The 18,110-nt window shown below is 41.7% G+C and overlaps 1 protein-coding gene across 4 annotated transcripts in view; it reads left to right on the top strand.

The window, feature by feature from the left end:
* Positions 1–18,110, top strand: part of JARID2 (jumonji and AT-rich interaction domain containing 2) — a 224,868-nt gene that overhangs the window by 116,259 nt on the left and 90,499 nt on the right. For 3 of the 4 annotated variants that reach the window (XM_030041831.2, XM_030041833.2, XM_030041832.1), the window contains one exon: positions 9,466–9,607. The exons of the other annotated variant lie outside the window; for it this stretch is intronic. In XM_030041831.2, the coding sequence (XP_029897691.1) occupies positions 9,466–9,607 (142 nt within the window). The remainder of the gene's footprint in view (positions 1–9,465; positions 9,608–18,110) is intronic. 4 annotated transcript variants of the gene reach the window in all.

Below are 18,110 nucleotides of genomic sequence, written 5' to 3'. Positions count from 1 at the left end.
GAAACATTTTAAAATTAAATGCTTTCTTTCACAGACATGTCGAGGGTTGTCTTTACTCTCCCCTCTTGTGGAATATTACCCCACTGCTGCTCCACTCAGCCCTAAAATTCTCCAGAAAAGGCAGGATAAACAAGACCTGATAGTTTTGGCATAAAAACCAAAGAATAATTTATTCATATGTCACTGATGATTTTGTTAATACCTGAGAACTTAGACTTTTCTCTCTCTCAGTGGTTATGCTGATTTTTCTATCACTGATACCCTTGAACTAAATAGAGATAAATTACACTTGCGGACCTGCTTGTGCCTGTAATTTCAAATAAAATGCATGTTTAACTCTGTTTCCAGATTGCATATGTTACTACCAAACGAGAGAAAATGTCCTGTAGGACAGATGTCCCTGGCATAGCTTGCAAATCAAAGGCCACTTGTTCTCCTCAGGGAGAAATAAAGTCACTCTGTCCAACGCCAAAATCAACACGAGGCACACACCACTGAGGGATTTTAATAATAAACCCACATCTCATGTCATGCTTACTGTCTGTACCCCTCCCTGCACTTCACCGTGGAGGCTGATCTCACTACCTTTATTTTACAGGTGGGTGAGCTGGGGTGCATGGAGGGGAGGTGACCTCTCCAGGGGCACCTGCTTGGTGGTGGCTGCATCTGGACCAGGTCCATGTCCCTGTGTCCTACCCGGGCTTTCTTCTGGTGATGGCGTTCCCTTGCTGCTGCAAAGGGCTTCATGCCTTCTCCACCCACATCTCTCTGAACAGCAAAGGTCTATAGCTTGCATTTAGAGGCCTCTTGTTCCTCCGAAGCTTTCTGATTGCAGTCAAGGGTGGCCGGGGGACAGAGGTGGATGCAAGCTGCATACATCAAATGCTGTGATGTGATACCTTGGCAACACGTGGGAAGAGTACATGGTGCTTGTTTCCCCAGTGCTAACAGGTAGCGCTTACGGTACTACAAAATTCACTGTATTTCTGTTTGTCAAAACTTAATGACCTTTACATGGTCTGGTACCTACTTATTATAAAAGCTGCTGCTCTCCCTTTATCATACAGCTCCAGGGGCAATTGGTAGGAGCTCCGATAGCACAATGGTACTGATATAATAGGGAGCAGCTGGTAAGGTGGTGGCCATCAGCCCTCTTTCCTCCTCTCTGTTCTGCTTCATTCAGGACAGCCCTAGCTTTTGGGTCTTGGGGCAACTGTTCTTGGGTTTCCTTGTTTTTGTCTCTTTAAAAAAAACTAAAAAAAAAAAAAAAAAAAATATTGTGGTTTTAAGCTCTTAGTCAGCTCCCTGCATTTGTAGGTAGGGGATTTAGGAGATATGTATTTGTTCCCCCAGCTTTTTTGGAGTCAGCATTACTGCTGCTATCTCCTTCACCTGTGTATGAACATCTACCCCAGCTGCTCAGCCTATTTGGTACTCCTGTTCCTACCCTCATCCAGGCCACACCACGGTGGTGCCCAGGCTGATGGCCTCTGTTCAGCCTTATGAAAAATAAGGTGCCAGAAGGGGTCGTGTGATTCCCTGGGGGAATCGGGGGTTTGGAGTTTTCATTGCGTCCTTAAAAGCAGAGAAATGCCTTTAATCAGAGAGGTGTGACCCTTTGAATAGATTTTTTTTTTTTTTTTTTTTTTTTTTTAACTAAACCTAAAATAACAGAAGTACAGACTGGGCCCCGTCCCAGTACAAACTGGAACCCCTGGCCCTGTCCCAGTACAAACTGGCAGCTGTAGCCCAAAGCACCTGAGCCTGAGGACGGCAAGAAGTGTGCTGTTTTTTGGTTTAGTGTTAGGTAGTCCTGCAAGGAACAGGGAGTTGGGCTCGATCCTTATTGGTCCCTTCCAACTTGAGATCTTCTGTGATTCTATAGACTTCAGGTGAGGGTCTTCTCTGTATATGATATGTTGTAGGCATTGGTAGGGTTTTTTTCGTGGGTTTTGTTTGGTTTGGTTTTTTTTTTTAAATTTCTTCCAGATGCATATTTCATAAATAAAACTGAGGCTTGAAGTATGTCCTATGGCCTGGGGTAGTTTCCTGGCAGAAATAAATTAGGTTCATTTTTTACTGTTATATTCTTGGTTTCTATGAGTTTAATACCACCACCCCTCCCCACATCCAAACTCCCCTCAACAAAAACAAAACGAAACACGCTTAAAAGTGTTGTGTTGAAACACCAGAACAATATAATTTCAATTAATGCTGCTAACAGGTACTTGATAATGGGCTCGTATGCCGGAAACAAAGTCACATAAATGTCTTTCGTTGCTTAATGGCAATTTTGGATGGAGATGTAATGAGAGTAAGGAGCTTCTTTCAACCTGTGTTATTTAATCAGTTCTCTCTGGTGATCTTGTCTTTTGACAGACTGACAAACACATCTTGTGCTGTAATGTCATTCATGCTTGGCTTCCATAGTAATGATTTATATCTACATATAAAAGCACTCTTCTAGTAATTTATGAAGACTGTACAAACTATTTGCTAACAGTTTTTGGCATAACAGTACTGCTTTATGCGTATGTTCCATTATGTCCCCCAATCAACCTAATGTCCAGTGGCTTGTTGTCTGAAAAGCACACGTACTGTTAATTACCATCATGGTGGCAACTGAGAGCATCATGTGGTATAAACGACGACTGTTTCATGCTGTGTTTTTTTTATTTAGAGACAGAAAACTGTTGTGGGTTTGCATTACTGAATGAGATCAAAATAGCATTTTCTTTGACAACTATCCTTAAAAAAATGGACAGGGAATTGGTATCTCTGATCCCAGAGAAAAATGTTTTGTTTTGTTTTGTTTTTAAATTATGTTACTATCATGAAAACCCAGTTCTTTAGTCTCTAAGACAACCATGGCATGAAAATAGGCCTTATTTTCGAGGCATGTTGACTGTTTAATATGTAATGTGATATCATGTCATGCTGTGACAATGTGACAGATGGCATTTGCACTATAAAACTAAATTATCTTTTGTGCATAGCTATACAACAGCTAAATAGAGTAACTCTGTACAGTATACTGATTAATGCAGACTGCAGATGTTTTAGAGATACCGGTATGTTTTAACTTGGCATCAAATAATTAATGCTTTTATTTAACGTGCCTACCAAGATTTTGGTAGTGTTTTAGCCTGTAGTCTAGTATGTAAGGGCGTTTTTGGTAGAAGATAAATTTAGGGTTACAGACAACGGGATGTGAATTTGTATTGTATTGCAGCTGTTTGTCTATTACTTCTGGAAAATGGGTGAGGACTATTCATTAATGATACTTTGCAAGTAAACTTGTGTATGAAGTTATAGCTCATAATAAACTGTGAAGCCCTGTAGTTCTTAGGTTGAAGGAAAACAAGAGGTGTAGTTGAGCCACCAGTTTATTATATGTTGGTTTTCATACAGAATATTACCTGTGTGAAACTAAGGGCCAGAGTAAATACTTCAAGAGCTGAAAGTAGTAACTTTTTTTCCCCCTCTATTTTAGGCATAGAACTCAAGTTGGCGGTCTTCCATGGTGCGGTTATACCCAAGAGTTTGTCTGTGCTCAGGTGGCGCAGACCTTTCAGACCATGGTGTGGGATGGTTAACCTCCTAGCTTTCTAACTTTGCAATTAAACCCCTTGCTTGCTAACATTTGTGGCAGCTCCCCTAAATGGGACAGTGCAAAAAGAAGAAAATCACTAATTTTTTTTAAACAAAGCTTTCCTGTACAACTCCCAGGACTGCACAGGTGAAGTTTGGACAGGCATGTTACTCTGTAAGTGAACAAAGCTTTAGCTCCATGCCTGTGTAGCTACAATCCATGCTATGGCGTGCTCTCATAAATAACACTGCCGTTCCAGCGCGGTGAGAATGCTGCTTCGAGTAAATCCACTTTTTTAACTTCTTGTGACTAGTGTTTGTTTGTTTTGCCAATTGCCCTGGAAACTGGGCCTTTGTACCAGCCCAGAGTAGTTCAGCTTGCAGGGATCAGGGAGGAATGCAAGGAGGGGGGTGCTGAGGGTAGGCAAACGCAGTATCTCTTGGCAGTGGGAGGTGGGTGTCCCTCTGTGGTCAAGAAGCACCCAGGAGCAGAGTTATATATTTCACGTATAGCTGAGATTTGCAGTGTGGCTCCCCTGCCCTGCCTCCATTGTGTGGACCTGCTGTTAGGTGTTCATCCCACATAGAAATCTGTGAATATGGTCATGTTGAAATCCCCCTTATTTAGGTCAGTTAATGCTTTGGTATCTTTGGCTTGCGTTTGTGTGGTGTTGACTGCTGATTTTTCTAACGTGATGGCTTTGTGGCTTGCCTCTGACTGTGAGAACTGACTGGAAATAAAATTGAATGTATTTCTTTTCCTAAGCTGCTTTAGGACTGGGAAATGGCGAACTAAAATAGGCGTTGCTATCTTGTAAGAACTTGGAAATGTTCATGCTTAGATGCCTTGTTGGCATTAGAGTAAGAGATGTAGAAATATTTGTTTTGGAAACATTGTGAAAGTCCCTTCACCCAACTACTGTGTTCAACTAACCACGTGATACGGAGATTTGTTAGATGCTTGCCTTTGGTTTCCTGATTTTTCAGTAACTTTAATAATGAAGAACATACCAGTAACTGTAATCTCATCTATTCTTAAAACCAACTAACCGACCCCAAACCCTCCCTTGCATTTTTTCCATCTTCCCTAATGTTGCTGCTTTCTGCTTCTCTCTTCCTCCTCTGTTTTCATGCTATGTATTTTCACTCACACGATGTTTTATTGTATGGTGCGTGCCCAGGTAGTATGATTTTGCATCATGTGTTCAGGTGCTCCCAAGACCTGCCCTGCACATGCCTGTCAGCCATCTCTCCAGATGACCAGAGATGGGGTTAGATCATGGCTTGAGAACAGACTTGTAAATTGCTGCTAAGAGTGTGTGTGTATCACCAAAAATGGTAAGGTTAGCGAATCTGTACCAATATAAATTAAGCCCTGTCTGCACTGGAATAGTAAGTCTTACTTGCTAGGCTATTATGAGAAGCGATCTGGTTGAGTCAGTACAAGCCCCCTGAAGTAAGCTCATTTAAGCAGATTTAACTGTTCTTTACACACGCTGTTTCTGGTGAAAGGGACATGGCCATTGCTGGTGAAGGCTCAGCAAGACCTCTGCTCTGTTAACAACTACAGTCAAGAAGGAAAGAGGATAGTGAGATGTTGTGGGAGCAAGAGGGAGCATGCTCTGCGAAGGTTGTAAAGCCACGATATCCGTATTCTGTCTGGATCACCTTAGAGTGTGTGGTTCTGCTTGTTGCAGAGCAGACTGTGTGCAGAGCATGTCCTTCCTGCACATGAAAAGACAAACAAACTTGTAGCCACAGACAGATTTGGAAACATTCAGAGTGTGGAAGGCAAATAAAAAGGAGGTGGTAGAAGTCTCTTTAATAATGACTGGGGTCTGGAAGGCAGAAAGGGCTTTTCTGCTTTCCCTGGCTTGTAATAGAGTGGTCGCAATATTCACGTTTGCTGCTTAATGCAGTTAGAAGCTGATAAGTGGAATTTTGGTGTGTGGTTTTTTTTTCCTTTTCTTTTTAAGCAGCATGTAACTAAAATTACAGTTTGCTATCGCAGCATATGCGGAAGTTTAAAAAAGAATTCGGCAAAACTGTGAAGTTGACATTTATGTGGCTAAGATACATTTTCAGAAAGGATGTTAAGATCTCCATGGTTCAGTTTTAAGCTACCCTTTTTAATTACTAGGAATTAGTAATTGGCCTTTCTCTTAAAGTATCTAGTCTTGATCAGTTAGAGCCAGGACAGTGTATTTAAGGGACCATAGATGTCACTTGATATGTGAGTTCCTGTATTTCTGACTTAATTAAATAATTCATTATTACTGACTTAAAGCAGTGTTTATTCAGTGACTTTGAGCCGTTCAGTGTTTCAGTTCCTTTTAAACTTTGGCAGCAAATGTGCACTGCTTCACTCTATAGATAAATTATTATTTCATGTAAGTCATTTTAATATATGAAATCCTACACTGACTTATAATCCGAGTTGCTGTACTTTCAAATTTAATTTTGATGAGGTTTAGTTTTTTTAAAAATATTAAAAAAATCTAATTTGACTTTTAAAACAAACACTTTATATTACAGGAATAAAGTCTATTTTTATCAACCCTGATTTATTCTGCCTAGTTATTCAGGCCTTGTGGTTGGTCACGAGTCCAGCTGCCAGGGGAGAAGGCAATGAGAGCTGGGGCTGAGATGAGCCTAGTGGGCAAGAGGCAGGCAGCCACTGCCAGCTCTGTGGCAGCTGAGAACATAACCAGTCACGGGCTTTGCTGTGAGCCAGGGCTCACTGGCTTTGTGATTTGGAGGTTGAAGGGCAGACCCGTGGAAAAGCAGTAGAGGAACTATTTGTCTCTGATTTTATTTGGCTCTTGATGGGTTGCTGGTTCCTTGACTGTTGCTGGGTGCTCTGAAGTAGCCAGGATTAAAGAGTGGTCCAGCTCTCCAGACTATGCAAAAGAGCATTTTCTTGCCCGGTTGCTTTTGCCTCTTTATATACGTATACAGTTGCAGTACTTAGCTTTTAAGAAACACAAATGCCTGCTGCTTCCTGTAGCCTGGTTGACTTTGGAGAGTCAAACCCACGTGGACTGACGTGTGCCAGACTCTGTTCCTGCAGTGCACCAGCAGACCCGTATGTCCTGTCAGCTGCACCAGTGCCAACACGCTGATGGTGATGGGGGTGCCTGAGTGTCACTTGGCAGAAATATGGGGTCCCCGCCCCGTCCCGGGGCCTCCAGACCCTTTATAGCTCCCAACTGATGTGCAGCAGAACAGAATGTGGTTTACTGCAGTTACAGATAGCAGGAATGGTGTTTGAAGGAAGAGGTATCTGGGGGCAAACTGAACACATTTTGATATAAAAATGATTGAGTGGCACTAAACTTTGTAACAGCCTGCTTTAGCATGTGTTTTCTCTCCAGTGCTTGGAAGGAGGCTGTGGACTGTGGCTGGCTGTGCCTTTCATCACTTCAGAGTGGATTTTTGCACTTATGCTGGCCCTGACAACCTATAGAGCACTACACTTGTTCCCATTATTTATCAGTATCTCTCATTTGTAGTTTTATGCCTCTGTTTTAGGGCACTTGTTCTAATTGGTTTCAGCTGATGATAGCTAACTTCAGTTATCAGCAATATTATTGCGTTTTGGGATGTTGCTGGTTATGATGAATAATAGTAGACAAACCACTATTTTTCCTTGAGGGACACAAATCATGCTTGTCTCCCAAGTGCACTGATGGTTTGGCAGGGTGAAAGGATGAATAAAAATTGCCTTCCAAGTGCGTGCAAGTTGACAACCTGAAAGGTGATTTTCTTGACTCATATACTTCAGGTTGCTGGGTTTTACATATGGCAAGTCTCCAGAACAAATATTGCTTTTGGAAAACCTAATCAAATTCTGCCATAAGAGTTAAGTTACTGAGTATAAGGCCTCAAATGATATGCTTGATTTAGACTCCTCTGGAGTTCAAAAATTGTAAATTTTATCAGCAGTGGTTTAATGGAAAAATGCAAAGCAAAAGTTGAAACTTTTTAAAGAATAAACTTGGGCACTAGGGCTTCTAGTGAGGGTGAATTCAGCATTAGAAGTATAATCTAGTCAATGTCTTTTAAAAGGTCGCCTTCATTTCCTCGGGAATGCTTTGAAGGGATGCTGTCACCTTGCGTCATATCTTTGTGTTACATTACAAACCCTGTTGTAATATCATGTGCTGATACTGAAATTTGTATTATTTGTTGGGTCACAGTTTGAGATCTCTTTAATGGAAAGGAAGCATCGAAAGGAATTTAGCAGAAGGGGAGTGAAAATATAAATTGGGTCATTTAACTTTTCCCTGCCAGTCTTAGGCTGGCTAGAAGAGACATTTTAATGCAAAAATTGGTGCTTAGTTTCAACTTTTGCTTTGTGGGCTCCATATTAGGAAGAAAAAAATTGAGCTACCAGTTCACTGCATCTTCCCCACAAGAAAAATTTCAGGTTTCTGCTTTGTAGGTAGTATTTTCAAAACAGTGTACAAAAACTACAGCATGTGGCCACCATGTAGCCACTTCTGACTTCAAGTCAAGAGACATTTGGTGTCGTTCAGAATGAGTAAGACCAAAATTGATTGGAGAAAGAAGAGAGCGATATGGTGTAGTGGGTATGATGCAGACTTTGGATTAGGCCGTTTTAAAATGGGCAATCAGAGCAATTAGATTGGAATCAGAAGTGCTGAAAGGTTCGGAGCCTGCTAGCAGACAATATATCGCACGCAGTTGTAGTGCCAAAGCAAGCAGTGAGTAAATGGCCTTGAGGGAAAGGAGCATTTGGCCATGGCTGTGGCCAGGGCGCCAGTACTTAGAGCAGGCAGCTTGCTGGAGGAGGTGCCTTGCTCTGGTTATGCATCGGTGTCTCTTTGAAGCTCAGCTTGGTTGAATGTTCAGTTATGCAATGAGTAAGTGCATTAATGGTGCTAAATGGTGATTTTCCTGAAAATAGAGGTCTGAAATGGTGTAACGCTGATGTGGCACTGGTGGAAAGTTTTGTACTGCTGTTATTACTAAGCATTTTTGGTTTAGTACTCTTACCAGCCTTCCTGCCCAGCTTATCTTGGAAGGGCATCATCCCAAAGCTTACTGAAGAACATGTTAGTATTCTTCCTTAAGTATGAGCGGTTTCACTGTCTGTCTGCTCTTGTTTGTAAGAGTTGTATTATACTGTAGTGACTTGTTTGAGTAGAACACACAGAGTTTGTTAAATGTTACGCTTGTATAGGGCCCAATGCTGTCTTCCATCTACGTGACTCTGCTTGCTGTAGTATTCCTCCAGGAGAGAAAAGGCACAAAAGGGAAGGCAGATGTTTCCCCTGCCCTGTGTACCTTTGCTGGCAGTCTGGAGTTTCTGTAGATGAGTGACACTTTGCCAGAAGAATCCGAGTCGAGAAACAGACACCTGATGTTCACCCCTTTGGGATTTAGGATTTTTTTAAAGGTTCATGAATTGCAGTAGTTGGAAGCAGCAGAATGAAGAGCAAGAGGATGACAAATTGGACCAAATGGCAGCTTAATTTTATATTGATCTACAGATAAATGCAAAAAACTCTCATCAGTGCCAGTCAACGGGAGTTCTGTGAAACAGCTATGAGTTTGACTAAGCTGTGTCCCTTTTCGAATGAGGGATGTGACAAGAATATAAATACTATTGCAAGCACCCATAGCATGGTTATTTGGGATTGGGGCCTTACAGTTAACCAAATCAGAAACACACCATCAGGCAGGTTTTTATTGGAGTACCTCTGTGCAAAATCAATGTTATCAGCATGTCTTTGCAAGACGGTTGCTTTGGACATCTATTGTTAGTGTCACGCGTGAATTTTTATAAAATCCATTTGGCACTGGTAATGCAGGTTTTGAATATTGTGTACTACTTTGTCACGTTTGCAGGACTTCTCACTAATGGCCAATCTAAAGGATTAGGACCGGGATCAGAACAGCTGGAGAATGAGAAGGACGATGCATCGCAAGTGTCCTCAACGAGCAACGATGTTAGTTCTTCAGATTTTGAAGAAGGGCCCTCGAGGAAAAGGTCAGTTGTGCATTATGATTAAAGCATAGCCTTTCTGCTTTGTCCCTTTTGTGCTATAAGATTTTGATTATGCAATCAGTAGGGTATGGTTGCACATGCTGCCCTACCATAAACAGACTTTCCAGTGTGGAGTCCTTCTAGTAACAGTGAGGATATAGTAAATTTTGCTTCATCCATTGGTATAGATGGTTCTTGTTGTTTTGGAAAGCATGGAAAAGCAGTTGTTCTTTTGCAGTAGGTGATTGCTAAATTAAGCGCCTTATGACTCTCCCTGCTTCTGCCCTCCCTCCTCCTCCCCTGGCTTTGGCCTCTCGGGGACATGTCAATACATATGTGTGTAATTTCAAGGAAAGCATCACTAAAGTAGTTAGTCTTACTGTTCTTATTTTTAATTTTCTGTGAATGAAACCATGTCAAGTTTAAAAAAGAATAAAACAGATGCTTCTGAGAAGAGAAACTGTATAGTAAGGCAGTGTGGTGAGTATCGGTTGCAAAGGACTACTTTGAGATACTGCTGTAGCAAGCTGCCTTCTCTTTCCTAAAAGTCAGTTATGAGGTCCTTGTTGAACTCTTACGAGTTCTTATCCTGAATGTGCAAAATGTGGGTTAAAATCATAGGACTCAAGCCAATCTATTATAGAAAATATGCTGAGAATGCAGGAGGCTGGGAGTTGTCCTCTGTATGAAGTAAGAACCAAAACAGGCTGTCTGAAAAATGCCACTTAAAAGAGAGAAACGGAAAATGCTTTCTCAACCTTTTTCTTCCACACTCCTCGCATCCTAGTCCCAAGCCAAAATGAACCGTAAAAGAAGTTCTTTTCCAAACAGAAGAAGTGTTCCTGTTTTCTGTGCCACCTTATGATTCCCCTGAGAAGCCCGATGGGGTGAGGAGAGTGGTGCTTTCCTGGACACTGCTCTGTTCCTGTTCCCATGTGCCCTACCCCTGGTCCTCACAACCTTTTCTACCCGCCGAGCAGCAAACTCAAACTCCATTTAATATGCCCATTTAGCCTCTCCGGTGCATCAGAATAAAATCTGTGTTATCTTCCATACTGGTAGAAATTTTGTAAGGTTTATTGCATCCTGTTACTGGTCAGGGGAAAAGTATTTGTGTGTTTATTTCTGGCTTTATGAGATACAGCAGAGGCTTGGAAATGATTTCTGCTTAGAAATTTAGGTGACATCCACTGTAGGTGTGATCCTGGGAGACAGTGGTCTTTGTTTCATGGCATTGCCACTGTTGCTTGCACGTTATCTTAAGGAATTTTTGCTGCCCTCTGCACTTGCTTTGTCCCCTCATTCCTCAGCTGTGCTGACACAACCGCTTGCAGGGTCACACCATGAGTAAGTTCAAGGAGCTGGTTAGGATTAAAAATAATAGCAGGAGGAAGAGGGATTGAGGCTTTTTGCCAGGGTTCTTTATTTTTAACCTGCATGAGTTTTCATCTCTTGTTCACAGCACGGCTGCAGAGCAGCCACCAGTGTGACCGAGGGGGCATCCCCTTCCTCTCTTGGGGCTGGCAAGGGGCAGGAGGGCTTGCCCTTTATGCTGCCCTGCTTCTGCTGCCCTGCACAGCCAGCTTCAGAAATGAGTGGGATTGCTACATCACAGGCCTCAAGAAACTGCATTTGAGTATTGCAGGTGAAATTTTTTTTTGAGGAATACTCGCTAGCTTTTGGCTGTGGGAATTTGGACACTTGAGAAGCAGATGGGTGGTTCAGGCCTAATAATAGGGAACTGGGTGCCTTTGGTCCTTTTTGGGTTAAAAACAAAACAAAACCCCAAAACAGAAGCCAAGATGAAAAATATTTTTCTGGCTTTTGTGGAAGGCAAGGCATCATTTCAGTTCTTCTTCATGCATTGTGAGCTGTTGAAATAACATTACGTTTGTTGCTGCAGTTGCTGTGAAGGAGAATGTTCCTGTTTTGTTTCCATTTACACCCAACACAGATTTTTATCTACTTTTTTCCTCCCCCAGCTTCCTCTTTGCAGACAGACCTCTTCTGGGCTCCTTCTCTTAGGCTGTACTGCAGCATGTTGAGTGTTTTGATGTTGTCATCTTGTTTCCTTTTAGGTTTTTGTTTTGTTTAGCTGAATATGTAATGTTTCCTCAATCCAGGTCATCTTGGGATCCCACAAAAAGTTATGCCAGGAATATTGGGTGGAAAAAGGATATGCAGGAGGATGAGGATGGGGGTGTGAGACTGAAGTGGGATCTGTGGGTTCACTGCCTCAGCTCATCAAGTTTTGAGAAATTGTGCCCTCCTTGTCTTCTCCCTGGGCTTCCTCAAAATCAAACTTTTCAATTGTTTATTCAGCTGTGTGTACAACTAATGGCACTCGTGTACTAAAATATGCATTTAAACACTGTAGCTTTAGCATCTACTTCATGCAGGTTTTTTTTCCCCTCTGCAAAACAAGTATTTGTCTTCCTGAAATACTGTGGTATATTAGCTTGTGGTATATGCAGTGAAATGATGTTAGGGATTGGTGCACTTAGTGAAGCATATGTGTTTGGAACTTGCTCTATATAATACAGTGAGTTTTGAGTACCAGGTTTCCTGTGGTGTTTGAACCATGCATTATATGTAAGTTACTATTTAGTTTTTTATGGCTTGTGGGGGTGGTGTGGTGTATGGCAGGAATGTTTCTTTTGGAAACTTCAACCTGTCATCTTCTAGAGGAATAGGTCATCTGTATTTCACACCAGTGATGGAAACAAAAAGAGTGCTAAGCAAGTCAGCATAGTAAATAAGGGAGGCTGTTGTAAGGGGCTCCAGTTTATTTAGTAGTTTAAGGCTCTGGTTTGACCTTGCAGTTCTTCAGCGTAATGGTAGGCTGGTACCGTGGAGGCAAACAGTCTCTTCCTGGTTTCTTCTTCCCTCCTCTTCCCAGCTGTCGTGTCTGGCTGTCTTCTGGCCCCCAGGTTGGTCAGTTCAGTGGACTGATCTGGCAGCATTTTCCCCCCTGCTAGAGCAGGTCACATTATATAAATGGAATAGGGAGATAGATTCATGCGTGTGTACAGCATGTGTGTGTTTTTAATTTGCATTTATAGTTGATCCAAACTCTTCCCGTTTCAGAGACAATTTGTATGAGAGCCTGGATGAATAGCAAGTGCCAATTCTTGTAGCAAGCTGAGTGGAGGGTAAATTTGCTAGCAGTTAGCATTGCCTTGTGGTCTCACTATGCCAGCCATCTTTGGTGTAGATTTTCCTTGGGTCAAAACTATGCAGTGGATGCTCCCAGTGAGTTACTGGTCAGAGGACTTGGTTGTAGATAGGTAGGTGCTGACAATACCAGCCTGCCTGTTGACCGGTGAAGAGATTGCTGCCGAATATTCCTTATTTCACACATACGTGCCAAGCTGCGTAACAGAACAGTAGAACCCCCAACCAAGCACTGTTTCAGGTTTATCACATCTATTTTTTTTTTCTGTTTCAACCCTTTCCTAGTAACATAGCTTGATTGAAGAGCCACACATGCCATAAAGAGAGCATCATGATGGGAGGAAAGAGATTGTGGTTCTGGTGAAAGTATGCTGATTTAATATAATGCTGCAGATTTTGTTCAGAAACTCACTTAGATACTTTGTTTGATGGACTAGGCTTTTGAATGCGGTGGCCTGGTGCTGTTAGGCTTCAAATGGCTGCACTAGTCTGTGGGTACTTTGTCAGTAATTAACACCTTTGCTCTCTGGGGACTGGAGGAAGCCAGGTTTGCAGCCAATGGGTAAAGTCCCAACTCCATTTCTTTTTAAGTGTAGTGTTTTAGATTGCAACAGAAGTCATGGTACAGTACTAAAAGTATGCAACCTGCCTTTTGTGCTGCAGCACGTTTCAGCTGTGATAGCCTGGTGGTGGTAAGGAGGAAAAGAAGTATGTGTACAGCTTTGCCTCTGCAAAGTCTCCAGATCAGTCCAAAAGGTGTAAGCCCTACTTACAGAACAAATGGGGTTTGGGAGCGATTGGCAGTGGCAGTGGTGGCAAGCTCAGGACTTCAAAATACTTGGTTTTGTCTGAGTTTACACTCAAAGAATGGAAAATAATTGCTTTGATCTGAGCTGTGTGTATTACTGGTGACCAGGTCTGGGGGTAAGCAGGGGCTAGTAAATACTACTTTCAACCAGTAAAGAGGCGTCAGCCATATTCTAACAATCGGTAAAAGCTAAGCATTCAACTGACTCTGTTGTGTAATGGGTTGCTGTCTAACTGCCATGTAAGTGAGAGCTGCTAGTTTGTTCAGTGCTTTTGGGAGAGATGAACAAAAGAGTTGGCATACAGGCTTGATAAACTATCAGTTTGGATGGTCTTTACCGAGTAAAGATCATGCATTTTCAAAACCCACAGAAAAGGTAATTGCTGAAGGAGAAACGTAACTTCAGTGTAGCTGCACGTTATTGTTATGAATCTCCAATTTCCAGCTATGATTCTCACTTGAGAAGGTCAATAGGTAACAGGCCAAGGGTGTTTGGTCACTGTGCTGGATGCTCGTACATTTTTATGGGCAACTCTTAAGACTACAACCACTGGCAATTAATAACAGTACGCAGAGAGAGCTGTATGTTTTCTAGCTACAGTTGCTCACCTTACCCAAGAAGAGACATGTGCAGAGCAGACTTGATGTGACAGTATGTTAATCTTTCGTGATAGTAGGCTATTGCTTGCTTCCTGTTACTAATCAGGTGGCTACTCATTTACATGGCCCCCTTCCCAGAAATGCACACAGGGAATTGCTAAATGCACAAATGCATTTATCTTTTATTGTAAAGTTCTGTTAATAGAAGGTTGTGAGAAGTGGGAGGAGGTTGACTTTTTTTAATAGTTGTTAAGCTTTAAATTTTGGGGTTTTTTACTTAATGTTAGAATATTTTCTCCATTAAGGGGGACAAAGAGGTTTGTTTAATTTAGAAGAAAAATAGGGTTGAAGAAATTTCCCCCCCTTGCAGGAGCAGCAGAGCAGATGGATGTCCCCCCCCAGACCCGAGGGTGTGCACAGCTCCTGGGAGAGGACACTGTTCACTTCTGCTACAGGGAAGGTTGCTGGCCACAGGAGAAAGGGACAACCCACTGGGGAGCAGTAGTGTTTTAAGCTGCCACAGCTAGATTGGCCAGAAATTGCTTATTAGAAGTCTTCTGAGGCCTTTAATTAATACAGCAGCTTTCTGCTAACGGTCTCAAGCATGTGACAATCAGAAGGTGGCTGTGTGTTACAGCAAGGCCAATCTTGTGGGATGTGCTCCTGCCCCTCGCCTCGTGCTGGCTCCCTGCTGCCTGCTCCATTTTCCTGTTTGTCATCTTTTTTAATTTTTATTTTTAGATGCCAATTTAACTGTCTGAACTGGCTCGCTGTGGGACAAGATGAGTGTCAAGGTTTGTCAAATGAAAAGGTGGGAGTATGTAGCCAAGGAGGGGGAGGCGAGTATGCTGGTCTCCTTTGGCTGGTGGCTGCCTGGCAGGGTCGTATTGCACCCTCAGCACAAAAAAATGCAGTCGAGGGTAGTCAAGCTTCTGCGTATTAGGCAAGCTGCTAATTAAAGTGGTTGCTTTTAGAGATATATCCTTTTCAACTTGAGCTGCAAAAGACTTTATTGCAGCAGAGCTGTCAAAAGATTGAGGGGACTTGGGGTTGGTTTCTTTTTTCCCTTTTTTTTTTTTTTTGTCAAATTGTTTTTATAGTTAATAATGAACAGTCTCTTTAGCACTAGACTTAGCACCTTCCATGCAAGACGTAAAACGAGGTCAATGCTGTTCCCACATATGTAAGTTTGTGAAGGATTTCTACTCGGTATTGTAGGTGATGGAGAGAGCAGTGTATTATGACTCAGGTGTGAAAGCGGGAGACTGCTCATAATATCAAAGTGTTTTTCCAGGACCTTTTTAGTGAATAGTCTTTTCACTAATTGAAACACTATATAATGTATTTGTGTTCAGCTGTTGCCTGCTACCACGTAATGTAATCCCACTTATCAACCAGGTGCTTCTATTATTTTTTCTAATTTCAGTAGGCTATGCAAATCTGCACTAGTTGTTTGCTTATGAAGAACTACATTAATCCACAATAAAACCAAAATGGCAGTAAGATTTACGTATAATAATTTTTTTTTTTTACCCCCCTCTGGAAATTCTGATATGAGTGGAATATATTTTTAGTGCAGCACATTTATATTTAAATAACAAGCCTTATAAACAAAGCAATAATAGTCCATTGGAGTGGATTTGCACAGGAATAGTAAAAAGACAGATTACCTGCTTCATAATGCAAGTCAAGGAGATCATTCTATGTGGTTTGAAAAGGAAAAAATAAGGTGATTAATGTTCTTTCAGTATTTTCATAAGGAACAAACAGAAGTTGTTGACATGGATTATTCTATACGACAGGCAAAGATATAACAAGGTACAAGAATCTGGGAACACTTTAACTTTGTGGGTAGACACCTATGTAAACAGCTTGTCCGAGTACTGATTTAATAATTATGAAGGTACGATTTATAGCAGCTGAGAAGCGTTAAGCAATGTCAGATTCAAGCTCGCTTGTCCTCACCTGCCACCTTCTCTTCACAAGTCAGAGTTGCAGGAGGAGGTCTTCGTGACCTTGAACTTGGGCTCATCCCCTGACGGACCGAGGACGTTTCCAAAGCCAGACCGGATGGGTGCAGTTGTTTCTGTGGCTCTGTGTATGGCAAATGCTCTTTCAGCTGCTTGAGAACCCATCCCTACTGTCATTCACTTTATTTGTATGTCTCACCCCTGTGTATCATAGGCCAGATCTTGACTGCTTAAATACCAGGGAGACATTGCTGTGAACCGATGTAGGAATAATTGATTCTGTACTGAAAGACACTTTTTCCAAGCAAATTTGTGTGTTAGTGTGAAAGAGGTTTTTTGGTGCACATAAGCCACTGTCTATATAAGACTCTAGCCTGATCTTTGGGTTAACATAACTCTTTGCTGCATCTGGTTTCTTCTGTCATTTTCCATGTGCAGCTGCTGTTGCTTGGCCTTCTCTTAGCTTGATATTAGAGTTCAGCTACTGATGGATGGCTCAGCCCAGTGCCCAGGCTGCTGCTGCTGAGATCTGGGGGAGAGGAGCCACGTGTCTGATTTGATCCTTTCTAGAACCTTCTTGACTTTGTTTCTCTCGGAAAATTAATCTTTCTATTACTCTCCCATCCAGAGAGTAAGGCATTTATGGACAATCAAGTGGCATTTCAAAAAGACAGGTTGGTATTAAAACCATTTTCCATTGAGGACTGTATCTGGACAGCCAGTGAGTGTTTTTTCTTCCCAAAGCCCCATGCTACTTCAGAAGAAATGTTTTATGTGGTGGACATTCCCACGGTTTTTGTCACATCAGCAGAGATGGACTCCTTGCTGTGCCCTTAGCTGTTTCTGGCTGTTGCTGCTGTTCCAAATCCAGGCCACCTCATCCTAAATAGTAGAAACATGGATAACTTGAAATATGTATGTTTTTTGCTTTGGGTCGTGTTACCCTCGTAGGTAAAATGTTGCATCCTCACCAAAGAAACATTGAGGCCCACCAGATCTCCTGCAGCTTTGTCTGTTCACTCCATGAATCAATTTCCATGATCCTGGAGCATGAAGCGGGGGGGGGGGGGGGGGGGGGGGGGCGGAAACAACCCAAACATTCACACGTATTACAAATTAGTGTGTTTCCACTTATTCCTCCATTCATAATTCCCCCCAAATGAATTTAAAATCAAAGACAGGAAGAAAAAAAAAAAAGGCATATAATTGTATTTTGAAGATCATGGCAATGCCATGGTTTTTTTCTGTTAGGTTATTTTAAAGACTGCAATTCTATTTTAAAATTTTGATTCCCAGAAATTAGCCATCCTAGCACTTGCAGTCATCTTACTCCTTTGGAAAAGAAGGATTACTTAATGAGAAAACATTCAATACCATCAAGTATGGGTAAGATTTCAGAATTAAATGAAACAGATTCATTTTCTTGCATAAAATTAAAATTTGAGCTTACAAAGATGTCAACAGATAAAAATAATTGTAGCAAGAATAAAAGGCCAAGAATGGAAAAGCAGAAACCTGTTCCTGAGCTAAAGATATAAAATGCTGTAATATTTGGCAGTAAGTAGTTTGCTGAGACTAAACTGAGTAATGATTTTATGAAGTAAGGCCACTTTTTAGTGGTCTTTTGAAGGATTAGGAAACAAAGGATATGGGAAGAGAAGTACAGTCTGAAGATTCTTGATATTTTCTACTTTGTAGTAATAGTGGGCTCCTAATCTTTTAATTCAGTCTAGCATTTGGAATATAAGGCTAACTTGCCAGAAGAAATTTTTCATTTTGTTGTGGTAGGCTGGACATGATTTAGTAGGCTGCGTTACTATAGCTTTTCCAGTCTCCAAACAACGTCTCCGAAGATCTTGCTGCTAAGCGCTGTAAGACCTAGTTTGCGTATTAACTAATATTTAAGCAAACTGGTGATGGAAGCATCTTGTTTCTTTTATATGGACATTTAGAG

This window comes from Aquila chrysaetos, chromosome 18 (genome assembly GCF_900496995.4).
Source record: "Aquila chrysaetos chrysaetos chromosome 18, bAquChr1.4, whole genome shotgun sequence".
Taxonomy (NCBI): Eukaryota; Metazoa; Chordata; class Aves; order Accipitriformes; family Accipitridae; genus Aquila; species Aquila chrysaetos.
Note: the sequence above shows the minus strand (reverse complement) of the source record. Positions and strands in the feature narration are given on the sequence as shown.